Below are 25,018 nucleotides of genomic sequence, written 5' to 3' on the forward strand. Positions count from 1 at the left end.
TTTGATTTTTCTAACTATATTTTAAGACCAAAAGCATTTCAAACATTCCTGAGTGGATATAAATGTAATTCATCATGTGCTTAGTGGCTATAGTTCCATGCACTCATGCGATTTGTTTTTATGAAAATTAGATTTGCCTTAGACCCCAGTCCTATATTGTGTAGTTCATGAGCAGACTGCCATAACTGTATGGAACCCCCATGAAGTCTCTAGGGCTTTCTGTGGACAAAACAGCCCACACACACAATAGCCCATGCAAGATTGGGTCCCTAAAGCACTATTATACATTCAAAAATATTTCAAATAAATATTGGTCTCTCTGCAAAATAATGTCTACATAGAGACTTTAGAATCCATGTTCATGTACAGATATTAGTCATGTACATGTACAAATATATGAACATAAAGAATATTTAATAATCTTCAAACCCAAGTCTGCAGTTCGCATGCATGCGGCATTCTCAGACCTCAAGGTAGTTATCAGATAACAAACGTGGTCCCAATCTTTCCAGTCCTTACACATATCGGTAACTTTGCATCAGCAAACTATTGTGTGTCCAGATGGTGGGCTTTTATCTCTGACGTCACTAATGACTGGACATTAATTCTTTTAAAATGTAAAAAAATATATATAATTTTTCATGCACACAATTTAAATTTAGTAAATCTTACCATTATTACCCAAAACAATACCAAAATAAATTACATATGTACAAGCTACTATGTACATTTTCTTCTGTTTTATTATTTCATCGCAAACATAATGGTACCACTAGAATACTGCCAATTGAATACTACAAATTCTATAATTGGTTTAAAAGTTTTGGGAGGAAGCCTTTTTTTAAAAAACTGAACATTATTTCATTAGCAAAATATTGTAATGTAATTTTATCACATAGAAACCCACAGATGCACATTGTACAGGATATTAAAAAATACTGTGAAATACTGCATTTATAACAGCCAATACCTGTTTTGGATATATTTGTGAAGTTTAAAGGCTATGCATCAGAGAGTATTATGCTAGCTGCATGCCAATTGCCAAAGAAAACACCCAGGATAAAGATTCTAGAAGCTTTTCCTCAGAGGAAAGGGAAACCTGTTAAAGTAGTTTTCATGGAGACCTGGGTTGGTGTGGAAGCCAGTCTTGTCCAATGAGTGGACTGAAGAGTTAAGATTTTTTCATAAAAGCTCAGTTGATCAAGCCAAGTAAATAGAGGGCCAGGCTGAAGAAACAGAATCTCCAGTTTTCAAGTCAGGGAATGGTATGAATTTATTATTTTAGTTTGAGTTTGGGACATGATGATTGTTTACATTACAAAATAATTTTAAGGAGTACTTGTGGTACCTTAGAGACTAACAAATTTATTAGACCATAAGCTTCTGTGAGCTGTACCTGTAGCTCTAGCTCACAAAAGCTTATGCTTTAATAAATTTGTTAGTCTCTAAGGTGCCACAAGTCCTCCTTTTCTTTTTACGGATAGAGACTAACACGGCTGCTACTCTGAAAAAAGTAATTTTAGTTTGCTATTCTTATAGTTACTTCACTGTTGGTTCTTATAGTAATTCCTCTTTTGCCTGATTCAGTTTTCCTTTTCTATCTTTGTATGTTTGGGAACAGCCCATTACTAAAGTTATAGTCTGAGAATCAATGTTATCTTCTAATCTATTTTCCCACATCTTATGGAGAATGTTTTATTAAAAATAATAGTAGCAGTGTTCAAAAGGGATGAAATAGCAGCTGATTTTACTGCCTTTGCAGCACACTACTAAATACTGTAAGAGAAATCCAAAAAGAAGATTATTAAGCCATGGAAATAAACAACATTATTAGTATTAGTTACATGCCTACAGAGTGTTTGGAGCTGCATAAGACAAGCATAAAAACAGTCCCTGCCTCATGGAGTTTAAATTGTAGAAGGCTGACATAGAGGAGACGGGATACATTGGAAGCCAAAGCTAACTTGCAATGTTTTTCTTTTTCTTAAATATTATTTTGCATTTGCTTCCTGTAGGCAGGGTTTAAAAATAAGACTTCTGGAGGGATAAGGGAAAGGATGGTTTGCCTGGAGAATCAGAAATAGGAAGTTATTCCATGTCAAAGAGGCGATGCAGAAAAATGCACAAAGATAGCGGACCAGCAGAAGGAAATAAATGGTGTTGTCTGTATCTGCACTTCTGAAGAATGACAATTCATGATCCATGGGTCAGGTGAAACCCAGAGGAAACTGTAAGGTGTTCAATTTATCTACCTAAGAAAAACTTCATTGATTCTGACTGACTTTTATCCAAGGATTTTACTCCAAGGAGTTTCAGGATTTAAAATCTGATCTTTGACCATCAGAAAGCTTTCCACAGAATATAAAAGCCCATCCTATGTTTTCCATGTGTCTAACCAGACATGTCTGTAAGAATAAATTAATGGAGGGTTGTGAGGGGTTGATTGTTTCCACAAATGAAGACAGAAAAACCAATATTTTCCATTTGGCATATTATGCCAGTTCCGAATATCTCACCATTATTTGTTTGTTAGTTTTTTTAAAAAGCACACACTATTCTGCAAGTATGACTATACAATACACATAAAATATGGCATCTATACCATCTGATTTAAAACTGCCTGGTTTCATAATTCTAACATTTATTTATGAAAGGCTATAACCCAAAAAAGGATCAATAATATGCAAATTTTCAGAGGCAAGCATGCAAAAGGGAGCATTTATTTTGAAAACTTTCCTATTTAAAGAGATTTTTAAATGTATATGTCAAATATTACCTCTCCCCCACATAGCAATTTTATCAAACTCAAGGTTTTAAAATTTGAACTGGTTTTTAAAAAGTGGGATAAACTGACTGATGGTAGTTCTGTACCAAGCGTATCTAGCATACAGTAGAACCTCAGAGTTACGAACTGACCAAACACACATCTCATTTGTAACCAGAAGTACACAATCAGGCAGCAGCAGAGACAACAAACAAACAAACAAAACCAGATATGTTACAGAACTGTGTTAAATGTAAACTACTAGAAAAATAAAGGGAAAGTTTAAAAAAAGATTTGACAAGGTAAGGAAACTGTTTCTGTGCCTGTTTCATTTAAATTAAAATGGTTAAAAGCAGCATTTTCTTCTGTATAGTAAAGCTTCAAAGCTGTATTAAGTCAATGTTCAGTTGTAAACTTTTGAAAGAACAACCATAACGTTCTGTTCAGAGTTATGAACATTTTAGATTTCAGAGTAGCAGCCGTGTTAGTCTGTATTCGCAAAAAGAAAAGGAGTACCTGTGGCACCTTAGAGACTAACAAATGTATTTGAGCATAAGCTTTCGCGAGCTACAGCATCCGATGAAGTGAGCTGTAGCTCATGAAAGCTTATGCTCAAATACATTTGTTAGTCTCTAAGGTGCCACAAGTACTCCTTTTCTTTTTGCGAACATTTCAGAGTTACAAACAGCCTCCATTCCCGAGGTGTTCATAACTCTGAGGTTCTACTGTATCTTTAAAATGGCAGAGTTTGAAACGACTTAGCTATTTTAGCTGTTCATATATCAATATGCTCACGAAAACAAGTGGCAATGTGTTAACATCTCTCATTATTTCAGCTGAGGCTGATTAGCTTTGACTTTGAATGAAAATATTTTTCCCTGAAGCAGCTTTTAGGAAATATATGCCTGCACCCTAGCTAATTCACAAGAGTCGATAATCCCAGTTCTGTGTAGTTCAGAGACACTGACCTGTCCAAGAGAGTTGATAAATTTGAACTAGTATTTATTTTTTTAATATAGATGATGGGTAAAGTTTAAAATATTGGAAAATTTGATGTGATAAAAAATAAAAATAAAGATTTCAAGAATCTGCTTCTGTCTGAAGAAACAGACATCTCCCCAAACTGTGACGACTTCAGATGTCCTGCCCAATATGTGACTGCAGCTCACATTGAAGCAGATGTCTTTCTGAAATCTGCTAGAGGCTTTAGGCTCCTGCAGAGAGTCCGCAAGTCAGCAGAGTTTGGGCTGAAGCAGCCTGTTTCTTGAAAGCTGCTACAGACACACTCTAGACAGTTAGCCTTTTTTAAAAGGCTTTAATGCACATTGTGCCGTCTGTTAACTACATCTGAGTCCATATCTCAGTGCTTTAACAGACGTTTATGTTACCTGGTAGTATTTATGGTAGTTAAAGTGTGACTTTACTGCATAACTTGATTACAGTATTTGCTCTTCAATACCCTAGGATATAATTGTTCAGTGTACCCCACCACACTTAACTAAAGGGCACTCAGTGAGTGTTGTGTGTTATGGTGAAACACGGACTATAAAATTCCACAAAATGATTGCTCCTGGAAGTTTCTTCCTGATAGATTATCTTTTCTGTTATCTTTTGGAAATATGTTAATAGTAGAGTTTATTTGGTGACTGAAATGCAACATATATGTCTAATGGGGAAAGTGTTAACTGCAAAACCCAACACAAAGCAAACACTGTACCATATAGCAAATAAAAAGTGACTTTCTCAGTCTAATATAGTGATGTAGATTCATGTTTTGTTCTAAGTATTTATCTACAAAATCACTGTACAATTTATAAATTACAGAATCATTTTTCATACTGGTCACGTAGGGTTAGTTTAGACTATCCATCAATTTTCCTGTGTTGTGCCATGTAGCAACATCTCAGCAGTAGTACTACAGCATCTTTTCCTACTGAAGTGAGCTGTAGCTGACGAAAACTCATGCTCAAATAAATTGGTTAGTCTCTAAGGTGCCACAAGTACTCCTTTTCTTTTTGCAAATACAGACTAACACGGCTGCTACTCTGAAACCTTTTCCTACTATGTTTCTCTTTTCAATAGAAAACACAAAGCTCTAAACATATGTCCCTTGACTTCTGAGCCTTCATTTTTCATTATCAAGAGCACACTTTAAAAACAAGTGTTCCCATTTTAATCTCACATAATGCTTATATTTATCTCTAACAATCCATGAACTTAGCTCCCACTTACTACAAAAACACAAATTGATACAATATTAAAATAGATGCAGAGAAAAAGGTCATATTCATATTCTGAAACTAGTGATGCTTAGCACACAGCTAAGACAGGTTTTCCTTCCTTATAAGTAGGCATACTTACTGTACTTCAAATATTTCTTCCTTTAAGAAAAAATAAACTAATTTTATATGCCCACATTCTAGCTGCTAACAAAAATTTGAATTATAAAAAATAAAGTGAAGGAAAACAAAGTAAAAATCTTAATTGAATACAGTGTTTTAAATACTACAGTAGAAAGCCTTTTACTTCATAGTTGGAATACTAAAACAATAATTACCTTTAGCTTAAAAACTGTTAAAACCATAGAAAATTAGGTTAAAATAATTTTAAGCATGCCACTTATAACCAAAAGAGCAAGGGAAGCAAATCTTAATGCACACAGTTGCAGAAAACAAAAAGAACAAAATATACACATCATCCTGACAGCACAAAACTAATTAAAAAAAAAAAAACCCTCAGAGTGGTTTTTAAGCAAATCTTTTTTTCAGGTATCCAATAGTGCAAATTAAGTCCAGTGTTTCTGCCCAGATTTTTAACTTTACTTTCTTTAAAATACTCCAACAGTGCACTGCGAAGAGGGGAAAAAAAGGCAATTGCACCTCCTGAATATTTTTTTTCTTGGGTGTGATTGTCTAATAGGTGCTAGTAATTATATAAGAATTTTATTCTTAAAACAAATGCTTAACTGATTCTTTCTCTTTATATTGAAAAAGAAAAGAAAATACATGTAAAAGCAGCACTGCATTCATATGCACCACTGCAAAAAAAGTCAGCATGTGTGCATAACAGAAAAAATATCAGTGAGGAAATGTGTCAGTTTCAAGCTCACAGAGACGACTATACGTGTTTAAAAATTACTTTAAAAGTGATGTGATACAGTGTTATTTGTCACTGGACAATAGAGGCTCTTGTCGAGCAACGGTAGCCTAATATCAAAGCCTGAGCTTGCAAACACTTATTCCCATTAATAATGTCATTGATTTGAACAGGATTACTTGTGAAAGTATTTGCAGGATTCGGACAATCTTGATAGAAAATGAGCCTTAATGCTTTTATTAAAAATAAATATGGGCTCAAAACTGCCACACTGATTTATTTTGAGTGCAGTTAAAAAGAGAAGTCTCTAAATAAGGAAGCGCTTGCTACCCAAGTTTGAACTCATACACATATGTATGATCAATTTATTATATTATTATTTCACTGCCTTACAATAACAACAAAAGGCTTGAAGCCCCATTGTGGTAGCCACTGTAGAAACACAAAGGAAGATATGCAATGGAGTTTTCATAAGTACCTAAGTGACTTAGGCTGCTAAGTCCCCTCTCCAGAGAGGGCTCAGGGTGCGATACTGCACGCTATGGGGGAGTGATTTCCAAAGCATACTCACGTGTTGTGCATTATCGGTCCATGAAGACCCTGTTGGTGCATGCATCTGCACAGACCAACTAATTTGTGCACTTCAGGAATCACACTCCCACAGTGCGCAACTCCCTACCATGCAGACAAGCCCTCAGACTCTTGGGAGACTAAATCTCATTGATTTGCAATGAGATGTGAGCTTCTAAATGTCTAAATTACCTTTGAAAATAGGACTTCAGCTCCTATCACTTTTGAAAACTTTACTCATGGTCTCTGCCCTGAAGAGTTTACTATGTATAAGCTTCTGAAAAGCAAATATGGAAAAACTTGACAATCTCTTCATTCACTGGTGTATGAGGTGCTATGACAAATTTTTCTTGGAATGAAAAGAATAAATTCTATAACTCAACTTCTGCAACACAGATCATGAAAATGAAAATTTAATGCTTTTAAAATCCAGGAGATTGTATCTAAAAATGTGCACATTGCTGTCATGAAAAAAACACTACCACAAGATATTTCATGGGTAATTTAAAAAGTGTATTTAGCATTTTTTTCTAATCCAAAGTAGCAACAAGGCAGGAGCTCAAACTTTTATTCAAAGTCATGCATCATCTTTGTTGCAGTAAGTAGACTTCCACCTCACTTATGCTTCTACAATAGCTCTGATAAAACTTTTACATTCATGAGTCAAAGGTTAAATAAAGGAAAGGAAATGTTTTCTGTCAAATAGTCAGGTAACCACTAACAGTCCTGAACTAGCAGCAGGAATCTAACTTCTAGTAATCAAATAAAACTAAGGAAACCGCCTTTCCGTAGCTAAATGTCTAATGTCTAGGGGCTACTTTTCTGTCTGGAAAATTGACACAAAATGTGCAAAATTGAAACATTCTGCTTCTAAGGGATTTGCCTAAAGGAAGAGTGAGAAAGCTTCAAGCATGGTCTGAGTTGAAGAACTACAAAGGCTTACCATATAAACCTGTCTTCCTTATTAGAGCATTTCATTTGGAAACGTAGGTGACAATTTTACAGTCATAAAATTTCATTAATCAAATCTAAGGCAGAAAATTTTTAATGATGTCTTGCATTTCTCAGTGTACATAAGGTCAACATTAGAAGCAGTCAGCAACTGCAAAATTTTAACAAAATGAATCACAGCTGTAATAGTTGGCCTTTCTATTCAAACAATGTAGTTGTAGACAATAAAACATTAATTTAGTATTGCTCAATATTTGTAGTACATGTTTTTTCTAAATATTATCAAAATATTTAGTAATAAAATATAAAAGAATCACATTTCCCCCCATGATAACAGAAGAATACTTAAAATTTACAAACATATTATAGGATATCAATCAAATCTGAATTTGCAAACATTTGCCATTATTCATATAAAGAAGTGAATTGGAAAAAAGACCCAATCTAGCACACAGGCACAACAGGGTATATTTAAAAAACACTCTGAAGGGGCACCCCATTGTGCTTACATACTAGAGGGCATGTTAGCTGAAAAGTTCGGAGGGGACCACGCACACAGCAGGAGTCTACATTGTGAGCTTCACAAAGCAGTCTTAAAGAGTCCTGCAAAGAATCATGCACAACTAATGGACGTAAATGCAACAGATTTTTTTTCTGGATTCACTATATGGTTGGTTTCCCACTTATTTCTAATGGGCTTTGGGTTTGGTAGCTGGAATCAGAATCTGCACAATCATTTAAGGTACATTGTATCAATGTCTCTTTCTTTAAAATTAAAAGATGTTAAATCTATATATTGGGTTATTTTTCTTTCACTTTGTCAACATAAACAAAATATACTTACACTAGATGCCACCTTATAGAAAACTTTGAAAAAAAACATTCTATCTTAGAGACAATTCTCCCTGTATACACCCACCCACCTACAGTCTGCATTTTTCTTCCTCTTCTTTTATTACTGTAAGCATTTTCATGAGTACAAGAAGAGTACATCTTGTGGTATTTATTCTCCTGTGTCTAAAATGTCAAAACTGGTTTCCTCATATTAAAGTTTCAAGTGAAGAATAAACTACAAGAGAAGTGAACCCATTAACTACAAGACGGGCAGTATTTCACAGCCAGCTAGAAGCCGCCACTCAATGACATCATGTTTACCTCAGCAGGACTGCCACCGAACAAATCTATTTCTTTAGAGGTCTGGGACTGACTAGCACATAGCAAGGTGCCATCCATAAAAGGAAGCTACAGGTGAAAGGAAGGATCCCTGCTTTAGTTCTGCTTTCCACCTGCCCACTCAACAACCCACCCAATCTCTTTACTTTCTGCTTGGCCTGCTCCTGCTTCCCCATACAACCTTCACAGGCTGTACTGAATTTAGTTACATGTAACTGTGGCATTACGCCCCATATTCTTCACAGAGATATTGTTATGATATGATTAGGGCATAACTATGATGTATCTTATACACGATAGGTCATGTGACATATCATTGAAAAGTTATGATTTACTGAATATGATTATCCTATTTGTATGCATGTATCATTTTTGTATCTGAAGTTAGGAATATTGTCTATGCATCTATTACAAATGTGTTTACACCTGGGGAATGCCCATAGGCAGAAGGCAATCAGTCTAGATGGCAGGTTGGGAAGGACCAGTAGGGAGAACAATAGGTCTTTGAAGATTCTAAGCTCTCACCGGGAAGCCTTCCTGGGGATGCTGCAAACAGCCTCTGAGTCATGGCTAAGGTGGCCCTACAGGGACATGTGACCAAGTCACCTGGTACTGGACTCCATCATAATGCTAGTGTTTTTCCACTGATGGGAGTGGGAATCAAACTGCGAGACAAAGGTTTCCAACATAAGCAAAAGCTATTTAAGGCAGAGGAGTGACATCATCGTGGTTCGTTCTTCACTGACTCCCTGCCCAAGAAAGAGGACTGCTGGAAACACCTGAGAAACAAAAAGACTGAACTGGGGGAAAAGGGCTCAACCCAAACTAGATGGTTGTCTAGCCTGTGAAAGGAATTACCGGAGTTTTAAGCTGCAACAAGTGTAACTTACCTTCAAGAATCTGGCTAAAACATTAGGGGTGAGAATTTGCTACACGTATCCAATTTCTTTAGTATATTAAACTTAGATTGCGTGTTTGTTTTATTTGCTAGGTAATCTGCTTTGATCTGTTTGCTATCCCTTATAATCACCTAAAATCTATCTTTTGTAGTTAATAAACTTGTTTTGTTTTGTCTAAAACCAATGTGTGGAAATCATAACTGTGGGGCAGAAAACTGTATATTCCTCTCCACATTGAGGGAGGGGGTGAATTTCATGAGTTTATGCTCTACAGATCTCTGCGCAGCACAAGATGGTACAATTTTGGGCTTGCCCTATGGAGGGGTGTACTTGAGTACCGGGCAGTTCCTTAGCTGAGCCTTTCCATTCAGAGCCAAGCTCAGCATCTGTGTGAAGCTGCAGCTGGATATGTCCCTACCTCTATGTGTGGTGGTAAAGTGCAGTCTGAAGCCTGAAGGAGGGCTCAGCAGACTGCACAGCAGTACAGTGTAAAGCGAACCTAGGCTGGTGGATTAGGCAGGCTCAGTGGTACCCCTGTTCCAAGTGGCATCCTGGGGGGAATCCATCACAGTTACCATTTCAGTTTGCTAAATGGGGCCCTCTTCATCTTCTGCCCTTGATCTTCCCCCAATTTGCCTTTATTAAAGCTACAGGAAACAATCTTAAGCAATCCTTAAAAGAACAGATAATGTTGATGCAATCAAAAATTAATCTTTTGTTCAAGAACTTGCATCAGTTTAAGATTTCCTTTGTATGTGGTCAATCTTTAAAATAAAAAAAAGCATACACTGTGGATACTCAGATGCAATTCTAGCACAAATCTGTGTGTGAATACTAATACATTTGGCCAAGCTAATGAATTTTGGATGCACAGTACAGACCACATTGGATGTGAATATGTATCTATCAGAAATACATACATTTTATCAGCAAAGTTTCAATGCAATCTCAAACAGCCAGCTGCTAAAGCAAATGAAATCTCATATTTGTGAACTGCGCATTTTCAGTATTAAGGACTACTTAATACAATCACCTTACAGTACTTGATGCTTTTATATTGTACTCCATTTGTACGAAGAAAACAATGGAAAAACAATACTCATCCTGTTGGAGATAAAGATTTAATGTGTTACAAAGTAACAGCATGATCTTTTTGAAAACGAAAAGGCAGCATTCTACTCCTGAAAAGTTTTCTTTGCACTCAGCGTTAACGATGTTTTTCCACACCCTCCCTCTCGAGTTAAAGATGAATATTTTACCAATCCAGAAGTACAGTTTTATAAAAGTTGGTACAACTATGTATTCAGCATTGCATTGTAAATTTGAAATTGTCACAACAGAAGCAATAAAGGCAATGTTTTTATTATGACTCAGTGAAAAATTATAGCTTGCCACTTTTCATTTCACTAGTTATTTCTACAAAGTAGCAGACCATCAGCCAGATCCTCAGCTGATTCATATCAACGTAGGTTCCACTGATTACAGTCGAGCTATGCCAATTTACACCAGCTTAGGATCTGGCTCCAGTACTTATTTTTAAGTAGAAAGAACTACAGTGTGTGGAACTGATGAAGCATTTATTATGATAACATTAGAGATAAGTCAGACAACGTTAGAAGAACAAGTAGAAAATGTTATTTCTTAGTCTGATGTGGAAAGGAAGGGTTGTGGGCAAAGGGAGTGAGCTAAAACAGTCACTCTCAGTCTTTCCAGACTACTGTACCCCTTTCAGAAGTCTGATTTGTCTCGCATACCCCCAAGTTACACCTCACTTAAAAACTATTTGCTTACAAAAATCAGACATAAAAATACAGAAGTATCACAGCACACTAGTACTGAAAAATTGCTTACTTTCTCATTTTTACTATATAATTATGAAATAAATCAATTGGACTATAAATATACTGAAAGGTAAGTATAATATAGTATATAGAGCAGTATAAACAAGTCATTGTCTGTATGAAAATTTAGTTTGTACTGACTTCACTAGTGCTTTTTATGTAGCCTGTTGTACAACTAGGCAAATATCTAGATGAGTTGATGTACCCCCTGGAAGACCTTTACGTATCCCAGGGATATATGTACCCCTGGTTGAGAACCACTAAGCTAAAGCACATGAATAAATTTTCCCTGAGCATAAACAAGACATGCCAGCAAAAGGTATAACAAAGAAAATGGTTCAGTAGCCTCACGCTCCACAAAAGCCAAGATGGATATATTTTTCAAGTGTTTTTATTAAATAGTTATCATTATTACTGTAAAAAAGCCAATTAATATACACATAAGAAAAATACAGACTTTCACATTCATACCCAGTTCCTTATTCACTGGTTTGGACAAAGCAAAAAGTGAACACCAGACAGTTTGTCATTAATATATTGATTTTTTAATCACTCCAAAAACCCTGCCTGCAAGGCAATGTCATTACATTAGAGGCTGCTGAATATCCCAGTAAAGACTTGATTGGGCATTTTCAGCAACAACAAAAATGCTCTTTCTACAAACTTCTTTGCTGCCTGTTCCCTTTCTCCCTTTGTATCCAGCCTACTTATGCCCGTCTTCCCTATACATGGTGCTAGGCCTTTTCCCTAGCACATCACCTAACCTCCTGATGCCCTTCACCAGCTCCTCTAGACCAGTGTTTTTCAAATCGTGGATCAAGACTTGGTACTGGGTCGCGGCATTCCAGGCACTGGGTTGCCTTGCTCTGGTCAGCACTGCCAACCGGGTTGTTAAAAGTTCTGTTGGGAGCGCTGCCCAACTAAGGCAGGCTAGTGCCCACCTGCTCCAACACTGTGCTGCACCCCAGAAGCGGCCAGCAGCGGGTCCGGCTTCTAGGCAGTGCGGCCACGGGGCTCCGCACACTGCCCCCACCCTGAGCACCAGGTCTGCACTCCCATTGGCCGGGAACCGGCCAATGGGAGCGGAGGGGTGGCGGTGCCTGCAGACGAGAATCGCACAAAGTACTGCTGCTGGCTCTCATTTTGAGACCAACTTCTGTTTCCTGTCCTTGTACTACACTGCAGCTAGACTGGCTCCTCCAATTTTTTCCTAGTTGGTTTTACAAGCAGCCAGGCTCCTTTTTAAAGAGGATGATGTTTGTTTTGCTCTACTTTTAATTAAGTAGTTTGCTGCATTCTTGTTCTTTAGGTTTTGTCAGCTTTTGAGCTGCTCGTTAAAACTTGTCAGGAATTTTCAGTCAGAATGATTTTTCAATGGAAAATGAAGTTTCTGTAAAATTAAAATTTCCCCATGAGAAAATTTTGACTGGCCTTTTTTTAAATTATTTTCCATAAGGAAAACCAAAACAAAATATTTAGCTCTGGTCAGTTTGAAATATTTGGTACAAGAACTACATCTCCTATGATGCAATGCAGTCTCTCCTGTAACCAAGCAGCATGGTGCATTGTAAGAATCACCTGTCTGCAGGTGCCTTATACCAGGTGTCGTCCAGCCAAGGAGCTCAGACCACAGGAGAAAATGGCGGCATCAGGCACCCAAAACTACACAGCCCAGAAGACAATACGCCACCACAAGGCAATGCAATTTAATGTCAAACTAACATGAAAGGGCACATCTCAGGTCAGTATAACAAACCAAATCAAATCATTTTGATTCAGGAATATCAAAACGTTTTTAATTGAAAATGCTGAAACAAAATGTTTTGTCATTTCTGAATCAAAATTTTTCAAAATGTTTTGATCCGCAAATGTTTGATATTTTAACTTTCGTTTTTGGTGAAAATTATGCACACATAAAGGAATGTATATAGAAATGTTGCTGTGATGCAATGATCTTCAGGACTCAAGAATTCCTACTGATTACTCTGGAATATAGCATCAGAATTAATACAACTAATAATAATAATTGAACTACTTGAAACATCTGTATCAATATTAGCACACATGTAACATTTCAAGCCAGAAAAGCTACATAATATTCTCAAATATCTCTTTAAAGCAGATCTTTCCTATTATTTATGTAGGAATATTTAGCTTATCCCTCGGTTCAATTTTATAAAAATCATTTAACTTATTCCTTTGTCAAAAATTAATTGTTAATATTATTATGGACAAAGGAAACACAGTGGTATGTGAGTATTCATCATCATTTAGAAGATTTTTGAGCTATAAAAACAGTCTCTATGCATTTTAAAGCACAACAGACTATAACCCTAAAAATAACAAGTCCATGGAGTAAGAAACTCCAGTTTCTCTTATATTCACTCACCTTACAATACAGAGGCAGACTTTGCCTCCTGATGTTAACCGGCAAAATCCAAACTTTTGTTTACTTTCAATGTCTGTAAGCACAAAGGTAAAGTGCTGTCCTACTTGATTTTGGGACACCCTAAAAAAAATTAAAAACAGATTGTAAAATGGCTAAATCATATATGACAATACACTGAAAAAGAAAACAACAGTTTTAAAATTTTACAAATATTTAAATCAGTTAGCAGCATGGACAATACCTTTTCTAGGAAAAAACAGTATTTTAAACTATGAAAAATGAGAACACAGTGATAAGTTTTCACAAATCCTGTAATCAAAACTAAGCAAGTTTTGATCCTAATCTTCAAGGTGCTCAATGGCTTAGGTCCTGAATACCTAAGATCACATAACACTCCAAGATGAGGACTGATCCACCATACCACACCTCATGCACAGTGGAACATTCTACCACAAAGGGAAAGCTTGTCTGTGCAGGAGACAGCGCTTTCTAATTTATTACAAACACACACACGTTAAAGTTATGTTAATATTGCAAAATCAAGCACTCAAAAGTCACTAAGTGCCTGTGAAAAAAAAAGTGTGAGATAATTTAATTAAAGACTGTATCATAATGCATACACACAAGGAGGCCGAGTTAAGGTTGTATAGCAGTAACCCTCCAAGCTTCTCATTTCTCTCACCCCGAAACTCCTTGCCCAAGTCTTCTTGCCCAGCAAGTCCCAGTCTCTACCCCTGGGGTTCCCATTCCTGTCAGCCCCACACCCTCCCAGGCTCCTTGTCCCAATCTACTTCTTTAAGTAACACAAGTAACATCTTAGAGAGACAAGGTAGGTGAGGTAATATATTTTATTGGATCAACTTCTGTTGGTGAGAGACACAAGCTTTTGAGCTTACACAGAGCTCTTCTTCAGGTCTAGAAAACTTACTCAGAGTTGGTCCAACAAAAGATATTCCCTGACTCACCTTGTCTCTCTAATATCCAGGGACTGACAAGACTAAAACAACACTGCATTCAGTGAGTAACATCTATCACGTGTGGTTTGTTCCCTCTCAGAGGCCTGTCTGAGACTATGGAATGAACTCCCATAGGAACAAAGGACCATTACAAGCTTTACCACCTTCCACTCCAAATACAAGATACACTTCTATAAGCTGCCTTCTGTCACATAGCAGCATGAACATATAAAGGGGGGGAGGAGGAAATGACCTCTACACTGCACACACAATTCTCTTCCTGCGAGAAGATGAGAGAAAGAATGAACTACATTCAATGAATGTTAGTCACATTGTTTAATGCACATCTGGAAGGTGCTCAGATTCTACAGCACCATGCCCGTATAAAAAACCCATATAGAACAAGCAACAACATGTCCGGTTTGGCATTCATAACAAATTGGTCCTCCAAAGGACCAACTGGATTAGGTCCGATCTGCACATAAATTGGCTGTACTGAAACATGAGCCCTATTTGAGTATGCAAGTAAATAATCAACTACTTGTCTTTACTTTCAAGGCCCTTTCTCACAGCTTAGAACCTCTAATATGGTATATAGCTGTCAACCCCGTCTTTGCTCTGCCAACATCAACCTTCATTGCCTATCAGTTAACTTTTCCAGTGAACACCTCTGTGCTTTCTCCTACACCTTGCCCCTTTGCGACAGAGGATGTCCCTATAAAAATCTGCACTGGAATATCTTCTTTCAAATCTCTTCCTGAACTCACAGCTTCTTTGATACCCATAATTCACTCAGCAATGGCTGGTCTGTAGTTACACACTGATCACAGCATATTTAGCATAATCATCTCACTTACTTGTGCTTTCCCTATTTGCTTGTTGTATCCTATTGTCCAAAGTCTTATACTGCAAATTGAAGCATTTGGGGGCAGAAATTTTCTTTTTGTTGTATGAGTATACAGTGGGGTTGCAGCCACTAGGCAGTATAGCAATACAAATAAATAAAATTAATAATTTCTCCTATACATAGCAATATGTGTTTCCAACTTACTGTTTCAGTAGGAGGTTACATTAAAGGACCACCTCAGCATCTTTGATCCACCATACCATCTACACTTGTCTGAGCCAAAAGAGCTTTATGCTGGAGATAAGACATTCTCAGTAGCAGGCCACTATCTCTGGAAATTGCTTCCCAAAGAAAAACACTTACGCTCAGACCTAGCACATTAAGAAAAAAAAGTGCAAGAAGATGAAGGCTCTGACGCTGCAATCAAATCTGTGCAAGCAAACCTTCAAGCTTATGTGGGGCTCTATTTGCTTCTGTGCAGCTGCACATAGACATGAGTGTCCCCCAACCTGGATCAGATTGCAGGATCAAAGCCTAAACTATAGTATTAATTCCTGGGTTCCTATCTGAATAAGGAGTGCTTGGTGTTTTCTCCTCTTATTTAGAGCACAGGCTGATCCAATTCAAGCCTCATAACTAAATTCTGAGACACGATGGTGATAGGAGTCTTCTAAATATAAATAATAATTCAACTTAACTATATATTGTAAATTTTATGAAAATTCAGCAGATGTTACCAATACAAACAAATGCTGACACTTCCAATTCGTGTACCTACTGTATACATTATTCTGTGATAAATTCTCTGACTACAGAGATTTTGAGTGATGTCATTTAGTTTAATATTATCAACTTCTTTGGACCCAAGTCTCTCTTACGGAAATACTTAACAGTCCTTTATGCAATTACCAGAGAACAAGAAAGATGGCTGCTGCAAGCTTTCCTCATTGTGAAAATTCCCCTCAGATCTTTGACATATATAAATTATTATATATAGTTCCACATTTCATTACAGAGCACAGAATTAACTGGTCTAGCTCTGGTTGAAAAAATATTTTCTAAAGTGTTGGTCAAAAGCAGATAATTTTAACTGAATGTAGTCCACTCTTCTTGAGCAAAATGAACAGATGCAAATTGTTACATATTCTGTTACTGACCTTTTACTCACTCTCTCATTCCTCTTTTCTGCCTTTCTTTTTATACGCAACTCCTGCAATGCATGCTTATATATAATTTTAGTTTAACAGTAATAAATCATAAAATAGTGAAGAATGTGTATAAACACCTATTAACTACAGACTACAAAGGGCTCTTTCAGGGTCACTATAATCTATCACATAAATAAATCAAGTTTTTTAAATTGTCTACATCCATTTTTAAATAATACTGAAACAGCTCTTTGGATTATACAGTAGATAGGGAGTACTTTTAAATATCCTTATTCATATTATAGAGGCATAAACTTGAGATCTTTGGGTAACGTTGGAATTAAATCCCTTCCTCGCATACAGAAATTAGTGTGCATCATCCCCAAGCTTACACCACTTACTCTAAGAGACAGAACTATTTTTCTGTGATTATATGCAAATCTTTTTAACAGTTTAGGAGACTGAAAACATTAAAACTGACTCCTTGTTGAAGTTTTAGGATCCCTCTAAATGGCTTTGTTTTCATCTGTGAAACTTAAGAAAGATATGTAACACAGTTAAACAAATTTTCATACTTGGGCTAGGATTTGAGGATATATTTAAAGAAAATGTGAAATAAAATATAATACCATTATTTATCCTAACTGTGTCTATTATGCCAAGGAAAACTGATGGCTATGGCACTATTCTGCTTACAGCTCAGCCAGTTAGGTTTTGAAACACTTAAAGTTCTAAACACAAAAATCTTTCAGCAGTTCAGCATTTATCTGGATGAACTGTAAGGAAGGCCAATTTCCACAGACACTCGAAGGAGCTGTTCTAACTGAGGTTTGGGAGATGAGGCTAGAAACAGGTTGAGGGAATGGTGAGATAAAGACCTCTGGCAATCTCCAGCTTTGGGTCCTCAGTCCCCAACGAATTCCTTTCCATGACTCCAGAACCAGGCCCCCGTCCCGCCTCCCCAATTCCAATCCATATTCTGTAACTCTAGCACTCAGGCACACTTTTCTAAGATTTGACTCTAGCTCCAGCCAACTCAGAGTAGCTGTTTCCCAGCTTCCCTGATCTCTTATGCCTCCAGCAGAAACAGGCAGCAGCCTGAAAGCAAAGAAAGATTTAAACAGCTCAAATTATAAAAGTTTCCAATCTAGGAAACTCCCACATTAAAAAAATAGTTAACAGAGTTAAGGTTGCTAAAATGTATTTTTCAATCAACATAAAAACTGAAAGAAACAAAATTGAACAGGATACAGTGATTCCATCGTTCATTTGATAATTTATCCACATCTATATGTTCAGTTTGCACAAAATAACTAAATGACCCATTTGGATCACAACCTTAATTCTAACCTTTCTTTGACCAAATTAGTTACTTGACCAAAAAAGTCTTAACACAAAATGTAATAGAATAGCCATTTTCAATAGATATTCGAATACAATCTTATAAACACAAGTATTCAACTACAAGCTAACATTTGTTTTCCATAGCCCAGAAAACTTATATAATCTTCCATCCAAAGACCATCTATGTATAAGCAAATATGGACTGAATCTTTAATAAACATTGTCTTTATTAATAAAGTATACAGTAACAGACTAGATAACTGGTATATATTATGGTCACAGCTAAAATTGTACATTGATCTGGGATGAACAAAGTATAAAGGGAATGCTGTATATAGTGGAATCACTTTAACTCTACATTTCCTTTATTTTCAGTGTTTGCCTGGATTAAAAATGCACTTTCATTACTTACTTCTAAAGCAAAGTTTTCTGTATGTGATAAATTACATAGGTACTTTTGGTGAGGACTGTAGATCCAGTGACCTCCCACTTCCACCGACTACCATGCTTTCAGATCACACCTGGCTTCTGCACCTAGCAATTCCCTTAGACACATCAACAAAAACAGCATCAACCAGGAGCAGCAGAGCGAAAGTGACATCATCCCCACCGTTTTCACTTGTTGATCCTACTTGGTCACAGGGGAAATGCTATGCACAGGAGCCCAGGTGTGATCCAAAAGCATAGGAGTGACCCTCCATTGCTAGATTTCTTCCTTCTCCTCATGTACCAGCAGGGGTAGTAGGACTCCGGCACATAATGCTTCCGAAGTGACACCACAAGAGCAACAGGTGAAATTAATGAGGTACCTATCAGTGTCACTTTGCTACTCTTTGTGATACTTCTGGGAACGTGCTACCTGCAAGCGCATATTTACTGTACTCTCTTCTTCTGGGAGGTGCTCTGTAGAAGGATCACAAGCTGAAGGGGGGAAAAGAGATAAACAGAAGATAGGAAGAAAGGATTAGAGGGCAGAGACAAATGAAAGGAGAGGAGATTCAAAGCAGACAGAAGACTGAGTCGTCTAGGGGTTACATATTGCAGTTTGGGACTGACTTTGATCCTTCACACCCTGGGCTACAAATACCATGAAGGCAGCCACAGGAGAGATGACACAGCTTGCATGGCACTTTAGTGACCCTCTGACCAATTAAAGGGACCTGCAGTCATGGACTCTATAGGGAGCCACAGCTGAGACTCTTTGGCTGGAGGGAGGATAACCACAAGGAACAGAGGTTGATGGAGTAAATGGGGAATGTGAGGCCCCTGAAGAAACAGGAGAGACAGACAGACAGACAGAGACTAGCAGTTACAGGCAAAGAACACGAAGACGTGGAGAAGGAGGAGAAACAGAACTGATTAGTTTAATTTGGTGAAGGAAGGAAGGAAGGAAGGAAGAAGCAAGCTGTGTTAGAGTTGTTTTGCCAAACAATACAAAAGAAATGCGGAAATACCCTGTACCCTGAATGGTAGAATCCATCTGCCCCAGACAAAAAGGAGAGGAGAAGGGAATCCCCATGACAAACAGAAGTGAAATTAGCCCCATTAATGGCACCAAAGGAGCTATTACAACTATTATACAACTGAGTGTCATTTATTAAAGTATGAAATTATTTATTTACACACCAGACCTAGAACTCTTAGCGCCAACTGAGTAAACTCATAAGCACTTATATGTATGGGTTTTATTTTTTCCCTTAAAAAATAATCAACCACAATCATCACTAATGAAATTCAGGGTCTGAGTTAAATCACCAATAGTACAGAAATTGAAGTTAAAAAGTAAAATTCTGATATGCACTTTATACAACCGTGTCCTCCTCTGGTTTGCTTTTCAGGCTTTATTTATTGTACAATGGCTAAATTAAGTACTGATCACAGATTTTTAGCCTCCAGTCATATTATTTACTTTTGAAAATTAGAAGGAATAACGTCTTAAGTATTTACCACATTTGCCCGGCTTCTCCTAGCCTTATTTATGTGTTTATGGTTTTGGTTGTTTTTTTTTTTTTTTTTAAGTTTTCATCCCAAAAGAGCATTCTATACAAAAACAAATAGATTAAAGAGACAAAGTTTATGGTATCAGAAGACCCTGGCTGTAGCAGAATTGATGCAGTTCCACTGCAAAGTGGACCACTGCAAAGATTCTGGACCATGTAACCCACCACCCTGCGCCCCAGCTCTCAGAAATTTTACATAGTGAGCTGATGAAATAGCTGGGCAAGGGCACTGGTCCCTAACTACAGTCATCCACTGGCTATTCCTCAACCCCGCAAGAGTTGGAAGTAAGAGTACCTGGGACTACTGCAACCTCAAGCTGCTGCAGAGTTGCCCTACTGATGCTTGGTGGCCTGATGAAGACTCTGCACCCACGCCCCTCCCTCCACACAGATCTTCCCTCTAAATCTGGGGTATCCAGAAGCTGTGTACTAGATGTAGGATTTGGCCCAAAGGCAATAGTCCAGTACTTTTGAGTAACTGGATAACAACAATCTGGTGTATGCATGCAGTGCTGGATAACAGATCTGACAATGCATTCATTTTTGGCACATGACATACACAAATGAGATATTTCATGCATCTACACAAACTCCTTTTGTTATCTGCAAACTGAGCCATTTGGTTCCCAATGCTAGTGACCAGGCAAAATACCACATTCACAAACATGTTTAGAAATTCCCTAACTCCACCTATTGAGTGTGCTGAATCCGAAAGCAGCTCTAGTTCCTGCTTCTGCCTATGTGGGTGAGTGGGAGACCTTAACAACAGCCCTGTGTTTACCCTTCTGGGCTCAGGAAGGAGGTATCAGATCTTTCTGTGGGAAGCTACTGCCACTGGCTCAAAAAAGTAGTGTTCTATCACCTTCTTCCCTCAAGACTAGTATCTCTGAGGCACACTTAGTTACACTGGCCTACACAGTAAAAGTCCATGGGATGCTCTCAAAACATTAACAGTGACCTTTCTTTGAGGTGACTAGGTCAGTATGTAAAAGTTTACAATGTGGAGTTTCTGTCTAGGAAAACAACATTATATAGTAAATACAAAAATCTTGCATCAAATGAACATTAAGGTTGAAGCACGCACTTCAACCTTTTATAGGCTTTCCCAGGGTTCTCATCAAGTATCTGAGAGCCTCACACACCTTGAATAATTTATCTTCACATCACTACTAACAGGCTGACAAATATTATCACCACTTTACAAATCCCAGTCTGAGGAACAAAGAGTAAGTTCAAGATCACACAGGAAACCTGTGGCAGAGGCAGAAATAGAACCCACAATAGATCCCAGTCTATTACCTTTATCTTCCCTTTCTTGCAGGCTCTTACCTCATTTGTGACAAACCATACAACTAGTATGGTGAATAAGGCAAGACTCAGCCCAATTCACTACATAGCCTTGCCTCATTCACTGTCCAGTTTGTGCACAGAATTAGGAAGGTGTCCTGTGGAAAGATGTAATATGTGATCACACAATTAAGACTTCATCATAACATTTAGGATGTGCAGGGTACCTCGTCATTTAAAAATTTTACCTTTAAAAATTATTAATCTACTCTTTTTATGGAATTTCCACTTTTAATATAAACAAAGAAGAAAGAATTTAATTCCATCATATCATACAAGAGAGTCACAGAACTCTCTATAATGTGCAATATGGAGAATCAATGAGACGAGCTCTTGACTCAAATTATTTGTATCTTTCTATTTTATATGTATAACGGCAGGACTCCTTCAGAGCCATGCCTCCGTTCATATGCTCCTTCAAGGACTGTTTTCCAGAATGTTCTAACGATAAAGCCTGAGATTCCATTCTACTTAGTTATACACACAAAAAAGCACACCCAATGGCACTCTGAGAGGTCACCTTTTCAATGAAAATTTTTACTAGATTTATATAATCATGCGTGTACATTGTCAGAAGAAAGTTTGGGAGTTTCTTAGTTTTATGGTTAGAATAAACCAGCATACATGCACAAACTGAACATTTTAAATCTTTATAACTTGTCCAAATTAAATCCACCAAACTGACTGGCACATCTATGACCTAGGGAATATGTCCCTGACAAATTTCAATTTTCCATTATCTTGTATATGGGCACTACAGCCTTTAAAAAAAAACAGTTCACAACAAAATTTTCTTAGCAAAAATAAATGCTTCTTTTCCTCACTCCTGCACAGAGCACACCTACCAAACCTCAGCCCAACAGGTAAAACTTTGAGAAAACAGTAAACTGAACAAGAGCCTTTAAAATGGAAATGCTAGGTAACCTAAACTACAGACATTGGTTTGCCTGTTAATAGCTAACAATCACACACAGCAATTTGTGGAAATCATTTATTTACTGCTACTGGCTAAGTTTTTGCCACTGGATGGCAGCAACAGAACCTCACCTGCTTCTGTCATCTCCAAAGTTGATTTCCATGCCGCACCTTCACTATTAACTTGAAACAGATACTCGTACATACTGTAAGCTCAAGAACGTAAAGGCTTTAATGCACGAATACAAAACATTATCAACAGTGTTGCCTGAGTCATAAAACTTGTGTAAGGGATTGTGTGTTTAACCAGTTCAAAAGCCAAACAACTCAACTGAAGCGCAACATCTAAGAGGTTAGGTGACCAAGTTTACTATCACATAACATGTATTTGTAAGGTTCTATGTTGCGCCTGTCTTCTCTTCCAAGCCCTTCTTCGCTCCCATATACACATTAGTTTTACTGTCTTCTGTTTCCTAAATTGTAACATCTTTGGGGACCCTTCTCTTTGAATCCCATCATGCAACTGATGCTAATACCATTGAGACCAGCGAGATCTGAAGGCTACTTGGGTGCACATTCATTAATTGTACAAACCAAGCTTCTACTGGTAACACAATATCAACTGACTCACAGACAGACACAATGTGAATTTCCCAAACTACAAATCTACACAATTGGTTAAATTAATAATCATTAAATTCATGATCAAACATTTTGATGAAGTAAAATAAATATTTGGTGCTTATAAAAAATATCTTCTACAAACATTTGAAATGAGTGGCAACTGGCATGTGGAAGCCACACTAAAACCGATATAAGGAAGGTGAACTACCATTTACAAACAAAGGTCTTGAATCTACCCTCAGAAAAATCCATTGCTGCCCGTGCACATTCAGTTACTGGCATGTAATTGAAGTTCTTTTAATTCTTATATAAGGTGAAACACAAACCATGGGTTATTTTTAAAACTGCAAGTGAGTTTTTATATTTCAGTATATTGCACCATTTCTTTATTGGGAGGAAATTATCTTGTATAGTTATATTACACAGATGGTGTTTACAATTGGGCTGGAGGAAGTTGGGAGCCAGGATGCAGCTCTATATCAAAAGAGAATTCTTAAAATCCTAGCAAGCGTGTATTATACTGTGATATTTTTCTACTAGTGCCTAAATACATACTTTGAGAACAAAGGAAAAAATATTTAGTCTTTATTCTTTTCACCTCCAGGTGCAAGACGAGAGGATGCAGTGCATTTTATTTTGTTCTTATTACTTTAAGTCTAGACTTTCAAAAAGTTATTTTCATCTTCACTAAATAGATACATAATTTAGAATACACTGAGTTAAATATTTTTAAATAAATGATCACTGTACCACAAACCTTTCAACGTCAAAGGGAAAGCAGAACTTCGGCACACTCTGCAGCACCTCCTGTAAATACAGATTAAAGAAATAATGTTAGGATTTTAAAATGACATTTTATTTTAAGTATTTCTGTTATACTGTTTGCTAGAAAAAACATTTTAAAGAAATATTTGGTTGCAAGAAATATAGCACACGTTCCTGGACTGAAATAATTGATTATTAAAAAGGAATTAAGTTTGTGCTTTGGCAGATTGCAAAGACAATGCCATAGAAGCCCCAGGAGGGAAAGGCCTGGCCTGAAGGGTATTAACACCCTTCACATCCCCGCTGGGATTCCCTTCAACAAGGCCATATGGATTTTACAAGAAGCACTGCACCATATGGGTAAGCCACGTCTGCTGCTACTTGTACCACAGACTAGCCACAGGGACTTCTGACAGATCCTGGCTCAAAAATACAAATGTTGTTTCAATTAAAATGCAGGCAGAGAAAAGGGAATGAAGTTGGCAGCAGAATGAATTACTGAGAGGTATAACAACTCTATATGTGTTTCATAGTCAAATGCTGAAAACGATGAAAATCTTCTGTTGGTATAAAGTAGAAATTTATGCAGTTATCCCTTCAGTAGAGCAGTAAGGCATTCACAAGCAAACCTCATTATTAATTAATTAAAAGTAAGACCATCCCTGCAGTGTTCAGATCATCATGTAATGGATACTGTGTTTCTTTTCTGGACATTTTTATTTAAGAAGCTGTTTAGTGGCAAATAAAATGTGTTAATTCAAATATAAAAATGTCCTAATGTTTTTAAGAAGTATAAGATCTCTCTCTAGAAAAATCAGAGCTAACAGATCAGCTGTCAGCAAATCTGAATAAATGTATAATACTGATCATATAAGATCCAAAAAACGGTATTTATTTTCTTGCTTCCAGCAAACCAGTTGGGAAAACAAGTCCTGTGTGAAATGTTTAAACTTAGGGGGAAGGTTGTTGATGATGAAATGTAGTTGGGTCAGTGATGTGCAGCCCTTGTTTACTATACCAAACCTGCAAGCATTTATGTACATAAAGGTACCTGTATCAGTCATCCCACTAAGTGAGTGTTTGCAGGATTGAGTGTGTAGGTTCCAAACTTCCAGTGCCAAGGGTCGGGATTTAGGTGCTTAACCTACAAGGTGCTGAGAATCCTCAAAACTCACTCAAGTGAAAGAATGCTGAGCACTTTGCAGGATGGGACAGCAACTCCCATATCCTGAAAGTCATGCAGTTAAATTCCTGTGCACTGCACTGAATAAGTACCTTATCTTAAGTATTTGCCTGATTTTACACAGTGTAAAACACCCATGGAAAAATATTAATATATTAACCAGCAAGGTCTGTATATTTTAAAACTCTGTAAACATGAGTGAAATG

General features: G+C 37.2%; 1 protein-coding gene across 5 annotated transcripts in view; it reads right to left on the bottom strand.

The window, feature by feature from the left end:
* DENND1B (DENN domain containing 1B) overlaps positions 1-25,018 on the bottom strand; it is a 243,148-nt gene that overhangs the window by 122,462 nt on the left and 95,668 nt on the right. For all 5 annotated transcript variants that reach the window (XM_037907882.2, XM_043552708.1, XM_043552705.1 and 2 more), the window contains exons 4-5: positions 23,622-23,671; positions 13,684-13,803 (exon numbers count right to left, since the gene is read on the bottom strand). In XM_037907882.2, the coding sequence (XP_037763810.1) occupies positions 13,684-13,803; positions 23,622-23,671 (170 nt within the window). The remainder of the gene's footprint in view (positions 1-13,683; positions 13,804-23,621; positions 23,672-25,018) is intronic.

The sequence above is a fragment of the Chelonia mydas genome, chromosome 8 (assembly GCF_015237465.2).
Source record: "Chelonia mydas isolate rCheMyd1 chromosome 8, rCheMyd1.pri.v2, whole genome shotgun sequence".
NCBI classification, from domain to species: domain Eukaryota; kingdom Metazoa; phylum Chordata; order Testudines; family Cheloniidae; genus Chelonia; species Chelonia mydas.